This window comes from Entelurus aequoreus, linkage group LG03 (assembly GCF_033978785.1).
Source record: "Entelurus aequoreus isolate RoL-2023_Sb linkage group LG03, RoL_Eaeq_v1.1, whole genome shotgun sequence".
NCBI classification, from domain to species: domain Eukaryota; kingdom Metazoa; phylum Chordata; class Actinopteri; order Syngnathiformes; family Syngnathidae; genus Entelurus; species Entelurus aequoreus.
The window spans coordinates 37765909-37788309 of NC_084733.1; the positions used below are offsets into that span (position 1 = coordinate 37765909).

The window sequence follows — 22401 nt, forward strand, 5'->3', positions numbered from 1 at the left end:
AAAATAACTTTTTTTTTTTACTTCAGATGTGTCCAAACAAACATATATAGGCCTACCGCAAAACTAAAACAAATCAAAGAATTTAGGGACCGCTTTGATATTTTTTACTTTATTGTTTAATATAAAAAGGCTAAAGCCCGCCATATATATGTATATAATGACAGAACATGAATTTGTTATTAGTATCAACATATAAGCTCTTTCTCTTTATGTTGTGCCCTTTTACTATATTAGCCTATTACTATTTTAACTGTTTTTTATTTATTGGGGACAGGGGTTATATTAAACGAGCCTTAATGTTTTTTATCAAATAAACTGTAATTTGTGAATAACGTGAAATAAATCTATACTTACGGGACGAACGTCGTGTAAAGTTTAAGTCGAACTCTTCCGTGGTTATATTATTCAGATGAAAATGACCAAATGTCGTTTATGGACCCAAATGATAGCGGAACTTTCATAGACTGTATTGGTTCCCAGGCGGACGCATTTGTTGAACGGACGTTTATTTCCTGTTTATCGCCGAAGCATCAACGTGGGTCCTTCGCCACGCGCCGGTGTCCTGCCTGTTGTGTTATGAGTATCCACGACCTTGTTAAGCTTTCAACATGCAGGTTTCTAGTGTAAATGATGTGAAGATTTACAATTTGAGCCATGGGAAGTCTCTACCGGAGGTAAGAACTAGCATAACTTTGCTTTCATTAGCCAAAATATAGGTAGGCACACCTATTTGGCTAATTACCTGTGTTTTGAAACATAAGTTACCTTTTTTTTTTTAAATATGTTCTATGTCATGAATTAAAATAAACAACAGTATAATCCAAATTTGTTTTGAACTTCCAGTGGTTGTCAGACCGCAAGAAGAGACAACTGCAAAAGAAAGATGTTGGTAAGTTCCAATGTATTCATGTTGCAATAGTTAATAGTTGACATCTTAGTCTGTCTTACTGTATTTTTTATTTTTAGACATCCAGCGGAGGATTGAGCTTATCCAGGACTTTGAGATGCCCACCGTGTGCACCTCCATAAAGGTGTCTCGAGATGGGCAGTTCATCCTTGCAGCTGGTAAAATAAAACGTTTATCTTTGGTGTTTGTTTTCAAGTATAAAAACGGTAATATCCCTCCATCCATTTTCTACCGCTTGTCCCTTTCGGGGTCGCTGGAGCCTATCTCAGGTGCATTTGTGCGGAAGGCGGGGTACGCCCTGGACAAGTCTCCACCTCATCACAGGGCCAACACAGATATGAACTAAAAATATAAACTGCAGTATATGAGACTATCGCTCCTAAAGTCGGTTCAGTGTCTTATTTTCTTTTATTATGTCTACTATACTGGATATCCGTCCATTTCCTACCGCTTGTCCCTTTTAAGGTTGCGGGGATGGGTGATACCTCATCGCAGGGCCAGCTCAGATAGACAACAGTCACACTAACATAAACACACACGAAGGCCAATTTAGTGTTGCCAATCAACTAGGGTTGCAACTAACGATTAATTTGATAATCGATTAATCTGTTGATTATTACTTCGTTTAATCGATTAATAATCGGATAAAAGAGACAAACTACATTTCTATCCTATCCAGTATTTTATTGGAAAAAAACAACATACTGGCACCATACTTATTTTGATTATTGTTTCTCAGCTGTTTGTAAATGTTGCAGTTTATAAATAAAGGTTTATTAAAAAAAAATTTCAAAAGCCTCTCCGCATGCGCATAGCATAAATCCAACGAATCGATGACTAAATTAATCGGCAACTATTTTTATAATCGATTTTAATCGATTAGTTGTTGCAGCCCTACAATCAACCTATACACAGGTGAATGCCTTTGGAGGTGGGAGAAAGCTGGAGTATCCAGAGGGAACCCACGCAGTCACAGGGAGAACATGCAAACTCTACACAGGACCTTCTCGCTGTGAGGCACTAGCGCTAACCAATGCTACACTATATTGGATAAATGAGTGTAAAAGTGACTTGGTGTTATTTCATACTTAGAGGGCTCTCGTACTGTAAAAATACAGTAGTTATCCTCCTTTCCTGGCATCTTCCCGGTCCTGTTTTTTAGTTTTTGCTATTGCAGCGATCGAGTCGCTTAACAAGCCTCCATCCACGTGACATGCTCCATGATTCAACATATCTATTTACACAAAGTTTATATTTTGGCAGAAATGTCTTCTCCGTCGTTTTCAAGTGCATCCAGCTCTTTTGCGTTGTTAATTTGATAGAATCAAATACATCGCAAGTCGCCACGCTGCTGTCATGAATGCGTGTTCACCCGAGTGATGCTGAGGCTTGAGTCAAACGGACACGATTGCTTGCAACAATACTGCAGAGGATAATTTTTTCATTGAGAGCAAAATCTGGGGAAAAACGGGATCAGTTAAACGCCGACAAAGGAGGACAAAACACGTTATTTCCTGGTTTTAAGGGGAACGTTGACAGGTATGCTTCACGGACGCACACTTCTCATATTGGAGTTTGTGTCACGTGAGTGTGGCTCCTACCCCGCCACACTGTGCGTAGAGGAGGCATGACAGCACCCAGCGCAGAATGAGCATAGAGACTTCTGCGTTAAAACATTTAGGATTACATATATCGGTATGGCGGTATTGTCTCAAATACATACCTCTTTCTAAAATATACAGCCTAGCAGGTGTGAATGAATGATGGGTTCTCACTTCTCTGTGAGCGCTTTGAGTATCTAATAATAGAAAAGCGCGATATTAAATCTAATCCATTATTATTATTATTATTATTATTATTATACCGGTATAATTTGTATTACCGGTATACCGCCCAGCCCTAAGGAGACTTATATAAGTAAAGAAGAGTGGGCAGCCGTTAACACATTTTCATGCTTTCTGTGACATTGAGGAAAAAATGATGTCAGCCAGCTTGAAAATGCCTCACCTATAAGCTATGTGAAGGAGCCTAGAATTGTTTTTATTTAAATATTTGCAATATTTCAGGGTTCCTCACGAGGAAACCTTACAAAGTATTACATTCATAAACTGCTATAAAATTGAGTAGATGGCGACTTATTGAGATGTAGAGAAATCCAGTATTTTTTACAAATTTTCCCTAGATTTCCAATGTTTTGAAATGCAAATCTTAATGCTTCTCTGACCCGCAGCATTCAAACTTACACTAACCATAAATAAACTTCTGACATGTCTTGTGTTTATTATGAGTATTTAACACTATTTTTTAGATATAATTCATCCTGTCACAAGTATTTAATGTGGCCAACATCAGTCTTATGACAGTGTGAGACCTCCTTTTTGCCGTGGCTACATGTTATCTTTCTAGTGTTAATGCTCAGTCAAGCACAATAGGGCGAGACAACTTGCAGGTATACAGAGCCAGTAACGTTAGAGATTAAAATTAACATAACTCACCAAATGTGCTTATAATAATTTAATCACAATTAAGGTGACTATGTGGCAACCTTATTTTTGTTATTCAATGTTCCATTAATACAAGAAAATGTTCTTCATTCGTAGCTTATTGATGATGTTTACCAGGGAGAGGCAGAGATGTGGGATAGATAACCTTGTCCCACTAGAAGCTTTTAACATAGCTCATCGTGTCCACTGAAATATTCACACACATATACACGCACACATTCATATCTAGTTGGATTATACAAATGTAAGGGGAAAGTTATGACAAAAATGCAAAATATACCTCTTAAAGACTTCAAATGGGCCTTTAGGGGAAAATGAAGATCTGTCTTGAAACTTCTCTGACCCGCAGCATTAGACACATGTAATAACGGTGTTTATGAAATCCCCTGATTTTTGGGGTGTTATATTAACCACAACATTAGCGCTGCATAAAACATGTTGCTACTGGACTGAAGTTTCCTAAAAAATTATGTTAAAAAAACTACTTAAAGCCTTGTCCAGGTGTTTACTAACATATACTAATCATGTTTAAAAACATTTACTGCTAATGAATATGTGCTCCAAATATCAATTATCTGCCTCCTTGACTTGAAAAAATCATATCGGTCAATTTTTAATCTGTATGTATCATTTCAGGCACGTACAAGCCCAGGTTTCGATGTTATGACACCTACCAGCTGTCACTGAAGTTTGAACGTTGCCTGGATTCAGACAGTAAATGCTAACTTTTTGTCTTGTTGCATGTCCATGTCATTCACGTAATTATATTTTGATTAATTCCATTTCTCTCCCTTAAAAGTTGTGGCCTTCGACATATTGTCTGATGACTATTCAAAGGTAATTAAAAATGTATTGTTTCTGACAACTTACTCGAGTGAATATTTGTGTTGTGAATTGTTTGCCATAGTGTCATGTTTTTTTTAATGAAATACTTCTTTATTTTCCATTTAAGGGTGCAATGTAAACTAGCTCATAAATGCTCATGTTACAATACATTTATTCATTCATTCATTCTTTTATTTGACTTCAATTCTGAATGTGTCCTCAGCTTGTGTTCCTACTCTCTGATCGATATGTGGAGTTTCATTCCCAGTATGGTTACTACTACAAAACCAGAATTCCAAAGTTTGGACGTGACTTTTCTTACCATTACCCCTCGTGTGATCTTTATTTTGTGGGATCTAGGTGAGGGCATTTTACATTTTGAGACTTTAGTCCCTTTAATTTGACATGTTTTATAGGACATATCTTACATGTTCTGTAAGAATGGATTAGTTGTATGTTGCATTTTTTCCCCACAGTTCAGAGATCTACAGACTGAATCTTGAACAAGGTCGCTTCCTCAACTCACTTCAGACAGATGCAATGTGAGTGTTTTCCACATTAATTGCCAAGGATCTTTTCTCTGTCTCACTGTTTTTCCTTCTTGTCTTCTCCACCAGGGAGCACAATGTGTGCGACATCAACCCTGTCCATCATTTGTTTGCCAGTGGAACCTCTGAGGTACTTTTAACATATAGTGCTGCATCTAAAACAAGGCAGTGAGTGGTCACTTGTAGACACAAGTACACGCATGGTTGTAGTTGCTCACTGCATAAAAATCTAAATTTAAAAAGTCAAATTTACACCACTTTCTTGTACCAAAATTTTTGCTTTCGGTAACTATGACAAAGGTTATGCTTTGCTTTGTTAAAATTATTTTTTTGCAACATATTTGAGCCAGTTGACCAGTTACACAGTTGACCTGCACGTAGTCTTCACCCAGAGATTTAAAGAAATTTTTTGACCATTCTACCATTACCAGTCATATATAGTGACTCAACATATACCATCTTCTGATAATGCAGTAAATCCTGTGTTGTATATTGAATGGGGTTCACGTGTCAACCAGCAGTCTTCCATGCCACCACTGACCTCATCCAACAGGGGAACATTTGTTCTGCCAATGTAACCCCAGAATATGAGCGTTATGTTTGAAAATGCTGTATAAATGGTTTTATTTTTCCAGTTTTCCAAAAAATTGAATGAGCAATGTATTTGATTCTTGAATTGAGTTTTTCAAACTTTCCAGGTATTACAAAAGTTAATTGTGCAAAAGTATTAGGCCCACATTAGATTTGTTGTTGAGCAATGTTATAGAATATAATGTAAGACCTTCCTGTGGCAAGGTTGAACTACTAACACAACAGTAATTTGGCGAATTCTGGGGGTGGACGGTTCTATTTTGTGTGAATGCTTTTTAGCAATCACACAAAATGGTATTCTAATTATTATTCCACCCTATTTTCTGTCCACCGCCATCTCCCACTTTTTTTCATCCGATTCAAACCATTCTACTTTTTTAAATGTTCACCCCTGGCCTTGACCGATATTCAATAAGTCCATTGACAGACGACAAACGAAAATTAAGTTGGTGTGTTTTCCAACGCCGATAAATCGGCAAGTGCATGTTTCAATGGCATTAACACTTTTTGTCGCTCTCAGCAGCTACGCACGTTTGTGCTGTAGCGGAATGAAATTAATGAGGTGAATTATCTTGTCCTCATTAAGTGTTTTTGACTCTTTGTGCGGCAAGGCAAGGCCGCTGGCCAGCCAGCATCACACACTCACACAGTGCAACAAGTTAGCATGTCGGAGCTAACATGATCACAAAACCAAATGCCACCCCACCAGTGTGGGAATATTTCAGTTTGAACCTTTGGAACAAGATGAGCCAATCAACACAGAGGAGTCAGTTTGCCGAATGTGCGTGAATATAACAAACATGCACGCCCACGTGAAACACAACTAACCGACAATTCACACTCTTTGCATTCGCTGAACAAGCCGGGTCAGTGTAAACAAAACAGTGCAAAATGTTTTGCGCTCATAGAAAGTTTGGTTAAATACATCGCCATAGACATGCTGCCATTTAATATTGTTCTAAAACTAGCATTTCTAAAAACACTGAAAACGTTTAAAAGACATTTGTCATGTTGTCATGTTAGTGTTTCTCACTCGAAATCTGCCAGATTGGTTTTTTGCTTATGTGAAGTAAATTATATTTATATAGTGTTTTTCTCTGGAGACTCAAAGCGCTACATGGTGAAACCCATTATCTACACAGGACCTTCTCGCTGTGAGGCACTAGCGCTAACCAATGCTACACTATATTGGATAAATGAGTGTAAAAGTGACTTGGTGTTATTTCATACTTAGAGGGCTCTCGTACTGTAAAAATACAGTAGTTATCCTCCTTTCCTGGCATCTTCCCGGTCCTGTTTTTTGGTTTTTGCTATTGCAGCGATCGAGTCGCTTAACAAGCCTCCATCCACGTGACATGCTCCATGATTCAACATATCTATTTACACAAAGTTTATATTTTGGCAGAAATGTCTTCTCCGTCGTTTTCAAGTGCATCCAGCTCTTTTGCGTTGTTAATTTGATAGAATCAAATACATCGCAAGTCGCCACGCTGCTGTCATGAATGCGTGTTCACCCGAGTGATGCTGAGGCTTGAGTCAAACGGACACGATTGCTTGCAACAATACTGCTGAGGATAATTTTTTCATTGAAAGCAAAATCTGGGGAAAAACGGGATCAGTAAAACGCCGACAAAGGAGGACAAAACACGTTATTTCCTGGTTTTAAGGGGAACGTTGACAGGTATGCTTCACGGACGCACACTTCTCATATTGGAGTTTGTGTCACGTGAGTGTGGCTCCTACCCCGCCACACTGTGCGTGGAGGAGGCATGACAGCACCCAGCGCACAATGAGCATAGAGACTTCTGCGTTAAAACATTTAGGATTACATATGGCGGTATTGTCTCAAATACATACCTCTTTCTAAAATATACAGCCTAGCAGGTGTGAATGAATGATGGGTTCTCACTTCTCTGTGAGCGCTTTGAGTATCTAATAATAGAAAAGCGCGATATTAAATCTAATCCATTATTATTATTATTATTATACCGGTATAATTTGTATTACCGGTATACCGCCCAGCCCTAAGGAGACTTTTTATATAAGTAAAGAAGAGTGGGCAGCCGTTAACACATTTTCATGCTTTCTGTGACATCGAGGAAAAAATGATGTCAGCCAGCTTGAAAATGCCTCACCTATAAGCTATGTGGAGGAGCCTAGAATTGTTTTTTTTTAAATATTTGCAATATTTCAGGGTTCTTCACAAGGAAACCTTAAAAGACATTTGTCATGTTAGTGTTTCTCACTCGAAATCTGCCAGATTGGTTTTTTGCATATGTGAAGTGAATTATATTTATATAGTGTTTTTCTCTGGAGACTCAAAGCGCTACATGGTGAAACCCATTATCTACACATTTAAGCTACATTTAAACCAGTGTGGGTCACACTGGGAGCCAAGTGTCTTGCCCAAGGACACAACAGAAGTGACTATGATGGCGGAAGCGAGCCTGTTAATACATCTGCTTATACTGTAGTGTTTATATTGTTACTCGGGACTTTTGTTTAAGAAGGTCCTAACTTGTCAATTAAATAATGTACAACTCTACCTCTGCCTACATGTTCAATATTTAGGTGCAACTTTGTTTGTCAATACTTTATTTAGCCATTTTATTTATTGTTTTGGTTGTGTATATCAATAGTTATTTGGTCTCATAAAAATAACGGCAATAATATTGTTTATTGACAATCATTTGTAGGTCAATATATCTTCAAGCAAAATGTATTTATATATTATTATTATTATTGTTATCAGCCTAGGCCTAGTTTATCGACATCTGCCTCAAGCAACTTAAGGAACAATGAAATATAATGTCACAGTTACTTTGCTAAGTAACTAATTATTCTTCCAATGAGGTAACTGAGTTACTAACTCAATTATTTATTTATTTTTATTTACCTGTATATTATATTATATTTTAGATTTATTATTTTTTATAAATAATTTGTAACAAACTAATTACTTCAAGATAATATGACCAACACTGGCTGACAATATTAGTCAATTATGCTTGCTAGCTTTTTTTTTAGCAACTTTTGCAAATTTAAACCTCAGTCATATATGTTGTTACTTCATGCGCACAGTTAGTATGTCTTTCTAACTTTTTTGGCTAATTTTGCAGGTCTGCAGTCATGAGTTTTGATGTTTGTATAATGATGCACACATACTGGCTTTTTGAACACATTTTTCAAGTATACACCTACAGAGTCTTATATTTGGTACTTGACACATGCCAATTGTTAGAATGCTAACATGCTAATGTTTGTAGCTCATTTCAGTTCTATTTATCTTACCATGCCGTTGTGTCCATGGGCAGGACACTTCACCCTTGCCCCCGGTGCCGCTCACACCGGTGAATGAATGTTGAATGAATGATAGGTGGTGGTCGGAGGGGCCGTAGGCGCAAATTGGCAGCCACGCTTCCGTCAGTCTACCTCAGGGCAGCTGTGGCTACGAAAGTAGCTTACCACCACCAGGTGTGAATGAATGATGGGTTTTTAACATGTAAAGCGACTTTGGGTACTTAGAAAAGCGCTATATAAATCCCAGGTATTATTATTATTATTATTATTATTATTATTATTATTTAAATGGCTCTTTGTAGTTGTTAGAAATTAAATTAGCTTCGGAATTTGGCCTTAAATTTCCCTGCATTTCACTGTTTATTCCTGTCTTATAGGGAAGGGTGGAATGCTGGGACCCTCGTGTCAGGAAACGAGTGGGTCTTCTCGACTGTGCCCTGAGCAGCCTCAGAGAAGGAATGGAGTATGTAGCAACCTGCCACATAAATATGACAAATTATTTCTGTTGCCCTCAACTTTTCTTGTGCATTGAAAGCTGGCACTGTCAAAAAAAAAAACGACTGACACGCCATGTGTCATTCTGCTTCTCTGTAGGAGCCTCAGAGATATTTTAGAAGCAGTAGTGTCTTACTGACACTCCATTGTTTACAGATCACTATTTTATGGCTTTGAAGTACATTAAAATGTACCTTTCTGCTAATAATGTGATACTTTATGTTCTTGTTTCCAGAGTTCTAAGTTTGCCCTCTATAAGTGCACTGAAGTTTAACGGCCCTCTCTCCATAGCAGTAGGCACTAGCACTGGACAGGTGAGCCTTATATACTGAAGAGACACTATAGTAAAATATTTGGGAAAAGGAAATTATATTTTGAATATAGCATATCTTTGAATGTACTCGCACAAGCAAGTTGGTGTCCTCTGGAGTGATGGTAGCCTGTTAGGCGTGTATGTGTGTGTGTGCGCGTGCAGGCATGTATATGTATATGTCCCTTGTTTTTCCGGCTAAAGGTGCTGCTGTATGACCTGCGATCCAACCAACCGCTGCTCGTGAAAGACCACTTCTACAACCTCCCAATTAAATCGCTCAATTTCCACAACGAGATGGACCTGGTTGTGTCAGCAGACGCCAAAATAATAAAAATGTGGAACAAAGACAATGTAAGAAGTTAGAGATGTTAGTGTAATATTATATACCCTCTGGTCATAACATTTAATACACATTCTCTCAAGACTCATACTCCATGAAACAGATTAATGCTCTTTGTATGACATGTTCTCTTCCACGACTCACCACAGGGCAAAGTGTTGTCCTCCATCCAGACTGAAAGCAACATTAATGATGTGTGCATATATCCCAACTCAGGTGAGAACAATGTTTTACCACTGCTGTCTGAATAGTGGCCTCACAATAAACATTTAATGATAATGTATGTTAAAAGTAAGTAGAGTAGCAAATGACAAAATTTGTTTATATATTGAGCAAATTATTTCAATATATAAATATAAACACATTCAACAAAGGAATTACAAAGCAGTAGCTTGTTTTCACTTGTTTTAACAGACTAAACCAGTTTTTGTGCCGCAAAGATGTTATTAGAATATGTAGGAACCAATTGTTTTAATATTATCTAACATAAAGAGAGCTTTAGACTTAATCCATCTAACAAAGTTTTATAATAAATGATGACACAGCACTAAAATATTTAAACACAAAAGTGGTGTTCAAAGAAATTACTGCATAAAAGCAGTCAGCCAAACATTTAGATTAGGATTCCGACAGTTAACTCTTGTAAGATCATGTTGTGTGGTTTTGATATGAACTAGAACTAATGAGAACATTAAACCCATGGTCTGACTCTAAAAAGAGACTGTGAAGAAGTGTTTATTAATGACCCAGCTCATAATAATCATAAGGAGATTTTTTTTAAATAAGCGAATGCTTTTATAAATACCGGTACATAAAACTACAGGAGAACCTACGAGTAAGGGGAATTTCGTTTTTTTTTCTTAAGCGACATTTGCACTTATTTTGTTACATTAAGTAATTCATATTTTGAAAAGAGAAACCGGAAATCGTGATGTATCATGTTGTAATTGTAGTGCATGTTCAAAATACACTTAAACCATAAACCATATTTTGAACAAAAATAAGCAAACGTTGCTGTCCGCCTTTGGGTGGCGCCAGTTGATCTTGGCTTGAATGCTAGTAGGTTTATACTGGCTACAAAGGTGAACATAATCTTTGGTTCTAAAGCTATCCATATATCAAAATGTTTGTCATTCTTGAATATAATGTTGTGTCACTTGGCCCATTTAGCTTGAAAAAATACTTTTTTCATTCTTAATCCCAATGATTTTCTCTTTTTATGCATTTGAAATTGTAAATAAATGCTAGCAATAGGAGCATAACACTGCAAGTAATTGGATTCGATCTATCCCACCTATACATTGCATCCGAAAAGTATTCACAGGGCTTCACTTTTTCCACATTTTATGTTACAGCCTTATTCCAAAATGGAATGAATTCATTTTTGTCTTCAACATTCTACACACAATACCCCATAATGACAATGTAAAAAAGTTTTTTAGGAGCTTTTTGCAAATGTGTGTATATTCATTTATTTATATATATATATATATTGTAGCTGAGATAGGCTCCAGCGCCCCCCGCTACCCCGTAGGGAATAAGCAGAGGGACGTTGAATATATATATATGTGTGTGTGTGTATGTATATATATATATATATATATATATATATATATATATATATATATATATATATATATATATATATATATATATATATATATATATATATATATATATATATATATATATATGTGTGTGTGTGTATATATGTGTGTGTGTGTATATATTTATATATGTGTATGTATATACACTACAATTCAAAAGTTTGGGGTCACATTGAAATGTCCTTATTTTTTAAGGAAAAGCACTGTACTTTTCAATGAAGATAACTTTAAAATAGTCTTAACTTTAAAGAAATACACTCTGTACATTGCTAATGTGGTAAATGACTATTCTAGCTGCAAATGTCTGGTTTTTGGTGCAATATCTACATAGGTGTATAGAGGCCCATTTCCAGCAACTATCACTCCCGTGTTCTAATGGTACAATGTGTTTGCTCATTGGCTCAGAAGGCTAATTGGTGATTAGAAAACCCTTGTGCAATCATGTTCACACATCTGAAAACAGTTTAGCTCGTTACAGAAGCTACAAAACTGACCTTCCTTTGAGCAGATTGAGTTTCTGGAGCATCACATTTGTTGGGTCAATTAAACGCTCAAAATGACCAGAAAAAGAGAACTTTCATTTGAAACTCGACAGTCTATTCTTGTTCTTAGAAATGAAGGCTATTACACAAAATTGTTTGGATGACCCCAAACTTTTGAACGGTAGTATATATATATAATATATATATATACATACATACAGTGTATATATACAAACATACAGTGTATATATATATATATATATATATATATATATATATATATATATATATATATACATATACATATACATACATACAGTGTATATATACATTCATACAGTGTATATATATATATATATATATATATATATATATATATATATATATATATATACACACAGTGTATATATATATTCACAGCCTTTGCCATGAAGCTCAAAAGTGAGCTTAGGTGCATCCTGTTTCAACTGGTCATCCAGTTGAAACAGATGTTCCTATACTTTAATTGTAGTCCACCTGTGGTAAATTTAGTTGGTTGTCCATAAGGTCTCACACTTGACAGTGCATGGCAGAGCACAAACCAACCATGAAGTCGAAGGAATTGTCTGTAGACCTCAGAGACAGAATTGTCCCAAGGCACACATCTAGGGAAGAATAAAGAAAAATATCAATCAATCAATCAATGTTTATTTATATAGCCCTAAATCACAAAAGTCTCAAAGGGCTGCACAAGCCACAGCATATCTGCTGCCTTGAAGGTCCCAATAAGAACAGTGGCCTCCTTCATCCGTAAATGGTGGAAGTTTGAAACCACTAGGACTCTTCCTAGAGCTGGCTGGCCGTTTAAACAGAGCGATCGGATAAGGGCCCCAGTCAGGAAGGTGACCAAGAACTACAGCATTCCTCTGTGGGGAGAGGAGAACCTTCCAGAAGGACAACTATCTCTGCAGCTTTGTAAAAGTTTTCCAACATGCACCTGAAATTTTCTAAGAACATGTGAAAAAAAATTCTCTGTTCTGTTGAAACAAAGATTGAACTCTTTGGCGTGAATGCCAGGCATCATGTTTGGAGGAAACCAGGCGTTGCTCATTACCAGGCCAATACCATCCCTCCAGTGAAGCATGGTGGTGGCAGAATCAGGCTGTAGGAATGTTTTTCAGTCGCAGACACTGGGAGACAAGCCAGGATAGAGGGAAAGATGAATGCAGTAATTTACAGGTACATCCTGGATGAAAACCTGCTCCAGAGTACTATTGAACTCAGACTGGGACGACGGTTCATCTTTCAGCAGGACAACGACACAGCCAAGATATCAAAAGAATGACTTCAGGACAACTTTATAAATGTCTTTGAGCCAGAGCCCAGACTTCAATCCGATTGAACATCTCTGGAGAGATCTGGAAATGGCTGTGCACCGACGCTTCCCATCCAACCAGATGGAGTTAGAGAGGTACTGCAAAGAGGAATGGGTGAAACTGCCCAAAGATAGCTTGTGGTATTGTATTCAAAAAGACTTGAGCCTATAATTGCTGCCAAAGGAGCATCAATAAAGTATTGAGCAAAGGTTGTGAATACTTATGTACATATCGTGTCTTAGTTGTTTTGTTTTTTTTATTCTAATGAAAAAACGTTTTCACATTGTCATTATGGGGTATTGTGTGTAGAATATTGAAGACAAAAATAAATGTATTCCATTTTGGAATAATGCTGTAAAATAAAATGTGGGAAAAGCGAAGCGCTGTGAATACTGTAAGTATTGTATATACTGTATGTAATGTAGTAACAGGCACATTCATAATAACATGTAATATTTACTTATTTTGATCTAAGCATTACGGCAGCACATTGATTTCACAGATGAATCGCAATGTTCACTATTTCTTTCAACAAAATACGACTATTGCTAATCATGGCAGACTTCATGAGAAATAACAAGGAATACTTTGGGACAAATCAGGATCCAGCACCTTATGTTTTTGAGCCTGAATATACAGAGGATAAGCTGATCCAAACTAGTGCTCAGTCCCGAACAAGAATTACAAACATAATAAAACAATCACTGAATGTACAATGTCTGATTTTAAAACTTGTTTTCTGTTTAAATGGTAAATTCAGCATAATCCTCACTGAAGTTGACATCTTTTCATGCCGATCCTTGCAGTGTCTCTGTGGGCTAAATTGACCAACTTCTCGGTTTATGGCCACAACCTTCACCTATACAAGTGTGAGGCATAATTTATAATCTAGATTGAACTATTAACCGGTTTAGAGGCGATGCAGAAGTTCACCAACTAAGTATTTCAGTAGCTCCATAAACTAGTTACCTCTTTGTGATCAAGTCGCTGCTAAAAATAGTTCCTCAGCATTAGTTTTTATAATAACAATGACGCTAATACTTGGTTAATAAGCATGTCACGACATGTAAATGGGATATTGTTGGAGGTTTTTGGAAGTTTTTTTTGGAGGGCTTTTTGTGCTGGATAGAATAATTTAATTCACTACATTGTTAGCCGTGTAGTACGAGACATATATTACACATTAGATTGCTAAAAAACGAGACAGATATGTGTTTTTATCTTAAAATGGGATTATGAATCCTGGGTAAAATTACAAAAAAAACCTTTTAAAGTTCTGTTTTTACACTATTTTAGATGTATTTGCTTCTTTTTACACTATTTTTTCTCCTTATGTCTGTTTGGCAGGTATGATGTTCACTGCCAATGAAGATCCTAAGATGAACACATTCTACATCCCGGTGAGTACAGAACTTGTTTTTCCAACAGCCCACAGACAAACACTACCAAGCACATATCTCAGTACTTATCTTAACGGATGTTCTCACAGTTATTGGTGCAATAAAAGGTGTGATTGATGTTCTGGTTGGTGTGCACATTACAGTTGCCAAACACAGTTACTCACATAATTGCACCACGTGTGGGCACTTGTGCTACTCTAGTGTATTAGCAACGAGACCAAAAGAATGACAGGAAAAAAGAGAGCAGTGTTTTTTTTTAGACTTTGTACTTTGTGCCTTTCATCAGCATTTCCAAGAGTGTAAGAGACACATCTGTCCATTCCAACTAAGTCAAATGTCATGACAGATATCGATTAAATCCAATACGTCTATTTATACCTGCATTGTCCTTTCCATCCTTACACTTTCCATCATTGTAACTGAGCTACTGTGTTGAACAATTTCCCTTGTGGATCATTAAAGTTTGTCTAATGTCTAATGTCATGTCGTGGATTTGTGATGATAGCATATGATATGTTAATTTTCAAAATTCTAATGAACTTTTGTTGTATCTACCAACAAGATTTACAATATTAATAGGGATATAGGCAACATTAAATATGGCTTCTTTCAAATAATCCCCTCTTTCAAGTTACATAGGAATCAGAAAATTAAGAGAATACTGGGCCTGTGCTGATAATACATTTTGTTGGGCAAAATATTGTCCCACAAATTATTTAGGATAAATTATATTATTGTCAGCATTATTTTGAGACCAAATCAAGCACTATTGCAATCATAATATATAATAAAAATAATGTAAGTATTCCTTTTCAGGGCAGTACATTTTGATTTGTCATTAATTTTTTTTCACCATTGCAATTCAAAGGTCAATAACTTTTAACTATCCCAAATAAGTAAACAAACAATCAAACACTTTTGAATCTCAATATCTGTTAGAAAAATGTGCACTTGAGTAGATATTGAACTTCTTGTGCATTTTTACCCCAGTTGGAAAAACTAGGGCAGTGGTGGTAAATATCAAATTTAATAATTTCCTAGCACACTAACGTGTTGGGAACCGCTGCCTTAAATAACACAGAGTAAAGTGTAGAACTTTATCAAAGATGAACAATCTTAAACAACTCTGGCAGACTTTAAAGTTGAAGTTATGACCTGTCAGGGTCACTCCAGTCCTATAGGTGGCAGTGTTGTGCATTACAATTTGGCCACCCAACTGATATTATATTTAAAAATAATTGACTTATTGGGTCATTCTTTGACATGTGTCCCTCAACACAGTTTTAAAAAATGTATATGTAGTAGATGTTCAATACTGCTGACAGAACACATTGGTTTGGGTTAGAACATAATCAAACTCAATATCGTTGATAGAAGTTCCTTTTTAGGACTGCAACTATCCAAGATCCTTTCAGTGTTTCAACTATCTTATATATGTATTAAGTGTATTGGTGTGGATTTACAGTGCACGTCAGTGTAATACCAGAACCTCTATCGTCTACAATGATATCATCCCTTTTTTTGGATACTGATGAGTTTCCTAATCTTCATCTCACCAATGTTATACTTTGACAAATATTTGTTTTCTTTAGTCAGCGATTTAATCCGAAATTTGTGTTTTCTGAGTTCAGGCTCTAGGCCCGGCACCTCGCTGGTGCTCCTTCCTTGACAGCCTTACCGAAGAGCTGGAAGAAAGCCCTGAGAGCACTGTGTATGACGACTACAAGTTTGTCACCCGCAAGGACCTGGAAACTTTGGGTGAGGCCTTGTTACATTCATGTTTTTGTTTTTCTGCTAAGTAATACATATAATGATAAATGGGTTATACTTGTATAGCGCTTTTCTACCTTCAAGGTACTCAAAGCGCTTTGACAGTATTTCCACATTTACCCATTCACACACACATTCACACACTGATGGCGGGAGCTGCCATGCAAGGCGCTAACCAGCAGCCATCAGAGGCAAAGGGTGAAGTGTCTTGCCCAAGGACACAACGGACGTGACTAGGAAGGTAGAAGGTGGGAATTGAACCCCAGTAACCAGCAACACTCCGATTGCTGGCACAGTATCTTACTTTGTTTTATTCTTACTGAGAAATATAAATATATATTAAATCCCCACTTTTCACGGGGGTTTGGCTGTGGACGCACAAGCGACTAATTTATTGTAATTGAGACACTCACCGCCCCCACCCCCTGCTGTGGTGCATTCAGGACCGCATAGCAAAGTGGGACATCTCAACGCTTAGTAAAAAAGCATTGTTAGTGAAGCATAAGAAACATGAACATGTAAAAAGTCTGGGCGGGTATGCTGTACATTTTACCTTTTAATTATTATCTATTTATAAATGATTACCAACCTAGGCTGAATGAGATGTTTTCTCTGTGGAAAAAAAATTACAACAATTTGCAGGATCACAAATGCTGAATTGCAAACGTGCGAAGTTCCACTGTAATTATTTTAATGCTTCTATAAAAATTAAAAACTGCATCTTACTTTTACCGCAACCTAACTTTGGATGCATGGGGGGAGGACTAAAGAGGGCTGGGTGTGGGCGTATCCCTGAGGAATGGTTGAATGAACATTGGAATGCAGTCTCAGCAGTAAAAAGATCAAATGGCAAAGAGCAGAGAGGTGGTTGGCTGCTGTCGAATAACGGTGGGGCTCAGCAGCGGTGTTGATTTACATAAGCTGTGTAACGTGGCCTGTTACATAACCTTGAGTAGACCACGTCGATGGAAGATCCTTTGAGAGCATTTACACACTCACAGGCATCCAGGCATCAAATACGTACCGGTAGCTACTTTAAGAGTGAGTCATCTCAGGGTGGGGAGCACATATCGCTACATTCTCACAAAATGTAGCGATATGCTTTTCATTGGACTGCAACAGTATTTATATGATCCTATTTACCCTAAACCTGATCACAAACACCTTGAAATGAAAATTGGATATACAAATATGATATAATGTATCTCATCAAAGCTTTATATAAATCACCACCCCCATCCTAAAGAACAATGTACATCACCTTGATTTTCTTTTAAGGTTTGTCTCACCTGGTGGGGTCGTCCCTACTGAAAGCGTACATGCATGGCTATTTCATGGACATCAGGCTCTACCATAAGGTGTGTTGTATATTCCTTTAATATATAAAGAAAAAAATTATTAGTGCAATCGTTGATGTCATAATTATGAATGTTAAGGGTTTATGACATTCACTGTCAACCACTTCATTAGAAATTAATAAATTGCTTCCTTTGTGATATTTAGCTTATTTTATGAAAGTTTAGAAAAAATGTATGCTACAGTAATGCAATAGCAAACCTATTGTTAAACATACACTTTGTGATTACAATTTTAGCAGCAGGTGAGTTTTCATGATCATAAGCAGTTTTGTTTTAATTATAAACATGTAGTGTACAGGTGTTTCATTTAACACTTGGGCTTTTTGGTCTCAGGTCAAAAGCTTGGCAAATCCTTTCGCATTTGAGGAGTACCGCAAAGATAAGATCCGGCAGAAGATCGAGGAGACCAGGACTCAGAGAGTACAAGTTAAGGTAAGCCATTCTGACACCAAAACATGACCCTGGCAGTTAGCATTAGAGCTGCACCATTTTGATAAACAGAATGTGCCAATTTTTTATTTTAAGAAGTACGCTGTTGTTTTGGCTTGCTTAAAACCACTGAAATTCTAGTAGTTGTCGATACAGGTTATGAAATCATGAACCGTAAGGTGTTTCTTGTCTGAACTTTTAAAGTACAATGAATGACTTCTGCCCTTTAAAATATTATCTTAAAAATTTAGACCTAATTAAATAATCAAACTTAAAAGTTATTGTGGCCTATTTTAAAAAGTGTCTTTTTTATGATCTCAGTGGTCGTGGCTAGAGACGCCAGATATAGAGCAGGTGTAGTTTGCCACCTGATTTCCAGTAGCTTGCTAAAGGGTCAAAGAATAGTAGCCTAAAGTCTTAGTTCAATTCAGACATACCTTTCTTTAATGACTAACTACCACATAATCACATAAAAGCAATGACTGCATTGTTTGAGTGAAGATCTGCTTCATAAAGGCCATTTTAAATGTTGCCAGTCATATACGGTAATTAAAACACAAATAGCACACCGAGCTTTTCTTTTTGTCAAAGTAGCTCTAATAGTGATGAAGGAGAGGGGCTATCAAGCTGTGAGAACAATTCAGTGGCCACTAGACTGTTATTTCATCCGACATGCATGTTTAAATCACCAAGTAGCAAAGTAGACAGAGACAAAAAGCAAGGTGAGGAGTTCAGATAGTTCACACAGGAAGGTAGATGAGTATGACCTGAAGTAGGGCAGATTCTGCCATCTTGAAACCTGAAGCAAGGCACCCCATAAAAGTAGCTTTGGGTGTTCGCACAAGTAATCGCAACTAACCACTTTTTTTTAACATCTTAGTGCTAACCCAGCTTACTGCAATTATCCAACACGATCCTACTTTATTTGTAGAGAACTTTAAATAATTACAATGTACCAAAGTGCTGTAGAGAAAAAATTATAAAATACATAATATTAGTAAAAAGGCACAGATACTCCCAAAAGGCAACATGGTACATGTAAAAATTCCTGAAATAAAATTAAAAGACATTAAAACATGTAGAAAAATACTAGCCAAAAGAAACCACAATAAACAGATAGAATGGAATCAGTAAAAAAATAAAATAAAATACAACATAAGTAAAAAATAACATCAACAACTTAAAACTGTGCTAGAAAACAATGAAAATAATTGTTTTAAGAAAATATTTAAAAAAAACAGATTAACGTGCAAAGGCAGATCATTATGATGAAGACGGCATTAAAAAAATGTCATTGCATAAAGAGGATGCATCTTTCTACCAGTACATTAAAAAAAAGATGCCTTGGTTCTTTAACACTGATAGCTATTTGGAACTATACCGATTTGTCAACAACTGCATAACTGAGTTAATGACTTAAACCAGGTGACTGTGTGCAATCAAGTTAATTAAGAGTGTGGACAGTGTCATCTTTTTATTTTTCTAACAAACACTAAACGTTTGTCTGCCTGAGTCAGACTCTGCCCAAAGTCAACAAGGAGTTGGCTCTCAAGTTGATGGAGGAGGGAGACGATGAAGTTGATCTGGCGTCCAGGAAAAAGAAGGGCAAGGTAAGAAGATGTAGAAGACAAAATGGACGACTTTTGAGTCTCAGATTGTGTATTGTCTTACTTAATTCAACTTGTTGAAATTGCAGGCCCTTCCCACCATTCTGGGCGACAACCGCTTCAAGGTGATGTTTGAAAACCCAGACTACCAGGTGGACGAGCAGAGTGAGGAGTTCCGCCTGCTCAATCCCATCGTCTCCAAAGTGAGCCAGAAGAGGAAGAAGAAGCTACACCTGCTAGCTAAACAAGATGCTGCTTCTCAGGTGATTCTGCGCTACTTAATGAATACTTTAAATGCAATGAGGCTCTCACATGCAGCAAAGAAGGACCAACACGTCTATAATTCCTTCCAGGAGGGTCAGGAGGAAGAGGAAGGTCGGGCTAGCTCTGAGGAAAGCTCAGATGACGACAAGAGCTGGGTAGAGGAAGTGAGGGAGCAACGTCGGCTACTGCATGAAGAGGGCCGAGATAGGAGGCGGCAGGAGAGGAAGGTCGCTGACCGCAACACTATCCTGCTGGACACCAAGCGCAGCGGAGGAGATGAAACCTTCATCACAGCTGAGAACATAAAAAACAATCAGCCTCAGTTCTATCAGATCAAAAGCGGGGAGGAGTTCCGCAGCTTTAAAGATGTGGCCCACAAGCAGAAACTACAGAAGTATGTCTTTAAAGCCAGTTGAGACTAATTCTAAGATTTTATAGTTATTATTAACTGGAATTAGCTTTTCAGATTATAATAGCCGAATAATGCATTTTCCAACAACTTTTTAAGCACCCAAAAAATGTTGTTTGTTTTTGTCTCCCCCTCAGGGCCTCCTTGGAGGAGCGTCTGAAATTAGAGCACTCTGAAACCAACAACTTGGCTGACACTACAGTGGGCAGCAAGCAACTAACCTTTACTCTCAAAAAGGTAAAATGTGCATCAATGTCACCCAAAGTTTAGGAAAAGCCATGCTTAAAAAAAGCAACCGTAAAAAACAGTAAACCACAGTGGAACATTGGCCCCAATAATTGCAATTTTAGTGGCTATAAAAAACCACACATCCTGAGACTCATAAACTGGTCTTCTCTGACCCCCTGCCAAGTACATATGAAAACATTCAACAAAGCAAGATTGACAACATACACTTGTATACTCTGCAGTCTGAGCAGCAGAAGAAGCAGCAACAGGCAGAGCGGGACCACCACGAGGAGAGAAAGAAGCTCCGCCGCTCAGCTGGACACCTGAGCAGCGCTCGAGGTAGGGGTCGGGCCGGCAGCAGAGGAAGTGGAAGAGGAAGGCACTAAGGAGGGGAAGCCCAGTCTACAAACGTCTCAAGTCAGTCACACCATTTAAGCACATGTCTTAAATGGCAAAATGTTGTTTTTAAACCCAAGGAATGTGTAGAGGCTCTGCTTAAGATTGCCTATGTCGAGACTGTGTACATGCTTTGAAAAGTCTTTATCCAAAACACCTCAAGTACATTAAATGTACACTGTATATATTTTAGCTGTGATTAGACCTGCGTTTTACACTTTCACACCATGAATAGGGTAAAAGATGTACCACTGAATGTTGTGATACAAACTCTTACTAAAATGTTTGATAAAACATGTCTCAGCATTGTTTTTTTTGCCAAAGAGGTAAAGTTGTAAAACCTCCTCTCTCTGTGAGAATATTCTCGCTTCTTCCCTATGCAAACTAAAGCCGCTATCCTTTGTAGCAGTTAAGCACCTACTTGCGTCAGCAGTGAAAGGAGGGGAGGGGGAGAAATGTGAGAGTTTTTTTTTCCTTTTCCACGGCCAACAACTGCAGTTCTTGGAAATGGGACAGCCGAGGTGTCCTTCCCCCGCTTCTGCCCCATATGAGCTGGATGGCGCCAACCGCCTACTTTATCAACATTGGCCATTTTCAAAATGTGAGAGAGGGAGGTTTCATTTGAGTTTCCTTGTAGCCCGCAATTTATGTCAGATAACGATGCTTTTGCACAATGACTAGCATATTAGCATGTAAGCCATACAGATTAACATGGATATATTTTGCAAAAGTACCATGCATGCATTCGTCATTTGGACTATAACTTTATCTCAAGGTAATCAGCATTTATTCACTATGCCCACGCTAGAAAATGCAGAATGTGTTTTCCCATTTAAAAAAACAAAGGGTGGTAAAGTTATCTAATTTTTATTTTCGGAAATTGTTCTTCTTTTCCTTTCACAATGGTGCAATTCCACCATGACAAAAGGCATTCCACCGGAAGCGGATCAAGCAGCTCTGGCACAAACAATAAGGGAATGGATGGGATTTTGACCCAAATTAGGATAGTGTGATACACTTTACAGCCAATAGTAATAATAGTAACAATCTCTGGTGCACTGAGTGTTTTGTTTTCTTAAATGTATCAGAGCTTCAGTACATGTACCAAAACCATACTTGCCAACACTCCCGTTTTTAGCGGGAGAATCCCGGTATTCAGCGCCTCTCCCGACAACCTCCCTTCTCCCGACAAACTCCCCGTATTCAGCCGGAGCTGGAGGCCACGCCCCCTCCAGCTCAATGCGGACCTGAGTGGGGACAGCCGTTCTCACGT

General features: G+C 37.6%; 2 protein-coding genes across 6 annotated transcripts in view; one reads left to right on the forward strand and one right to left on the reverse strand.

Annotated features, from left to right (window-relative positions):
* Nucleotides 1-622, reverse strand: part of atp6v1c2 (ATPase H+ transporting V1 subunit C2) — a 37682-nt gene extending 37060 nt beyond the window's left edge. For 2 of the 5 annotated variants that reach the window (XM_062041755.1, XM_062041752.1), the window contains exon 1: nucleotides 355-619. The gene's annotated coding sequence lies outside the window, so the exon portion shown is untranslated. Of the gene's footprint in view, nucleotides 1-354 lie in introns of all 5 variants that reach the window. The other 3 variants (XM_062041754.1, XM_062041751.1, XM_062041753.1) reach the window with 3 other exon arrangements.
* On the forward strand, nucleotides 461-21397 carry nol10 (nucleolar protein 10). The gene is made up of 21 exons (XM_062041750.1): nucleotides 461-674; nucleotides 844-889; nucleotides 967-1065; nucleotides 4048-4125; nucleotides 4211-4248; nucleotides 4460-4596; nucleotides 4713-4778; nucleotides 4854-4914; nucleotides 9053-9138; nucleotides 9406-9484; nucleotides 9685-9834; nucleotides 9973-10039; nucleotides 14615-14667; nucleotides 16299-16425; nucleotides 17716-17795; nucleotides 18129-18227; nucleotides 19742-19834; nucleotides 19921-20094; nucleotides 20185-20489; nucleotides 20642-20741; nucleotides 20975-21397. The coding sequence occupies exons 1-21, from the start codon at nucleotides 609-611 to the stop codon at nucleotides 21116-21118; spliced, it is 2148 nt and encodes a 715-aa protein (XP_061897734.1). The 5' UTR covers nucleotides 461-608; the 3' UTR covers nucleotides 21119-21397.
* Nucleotides 21398-22401: the final 1004 nt, after the last annotated feature.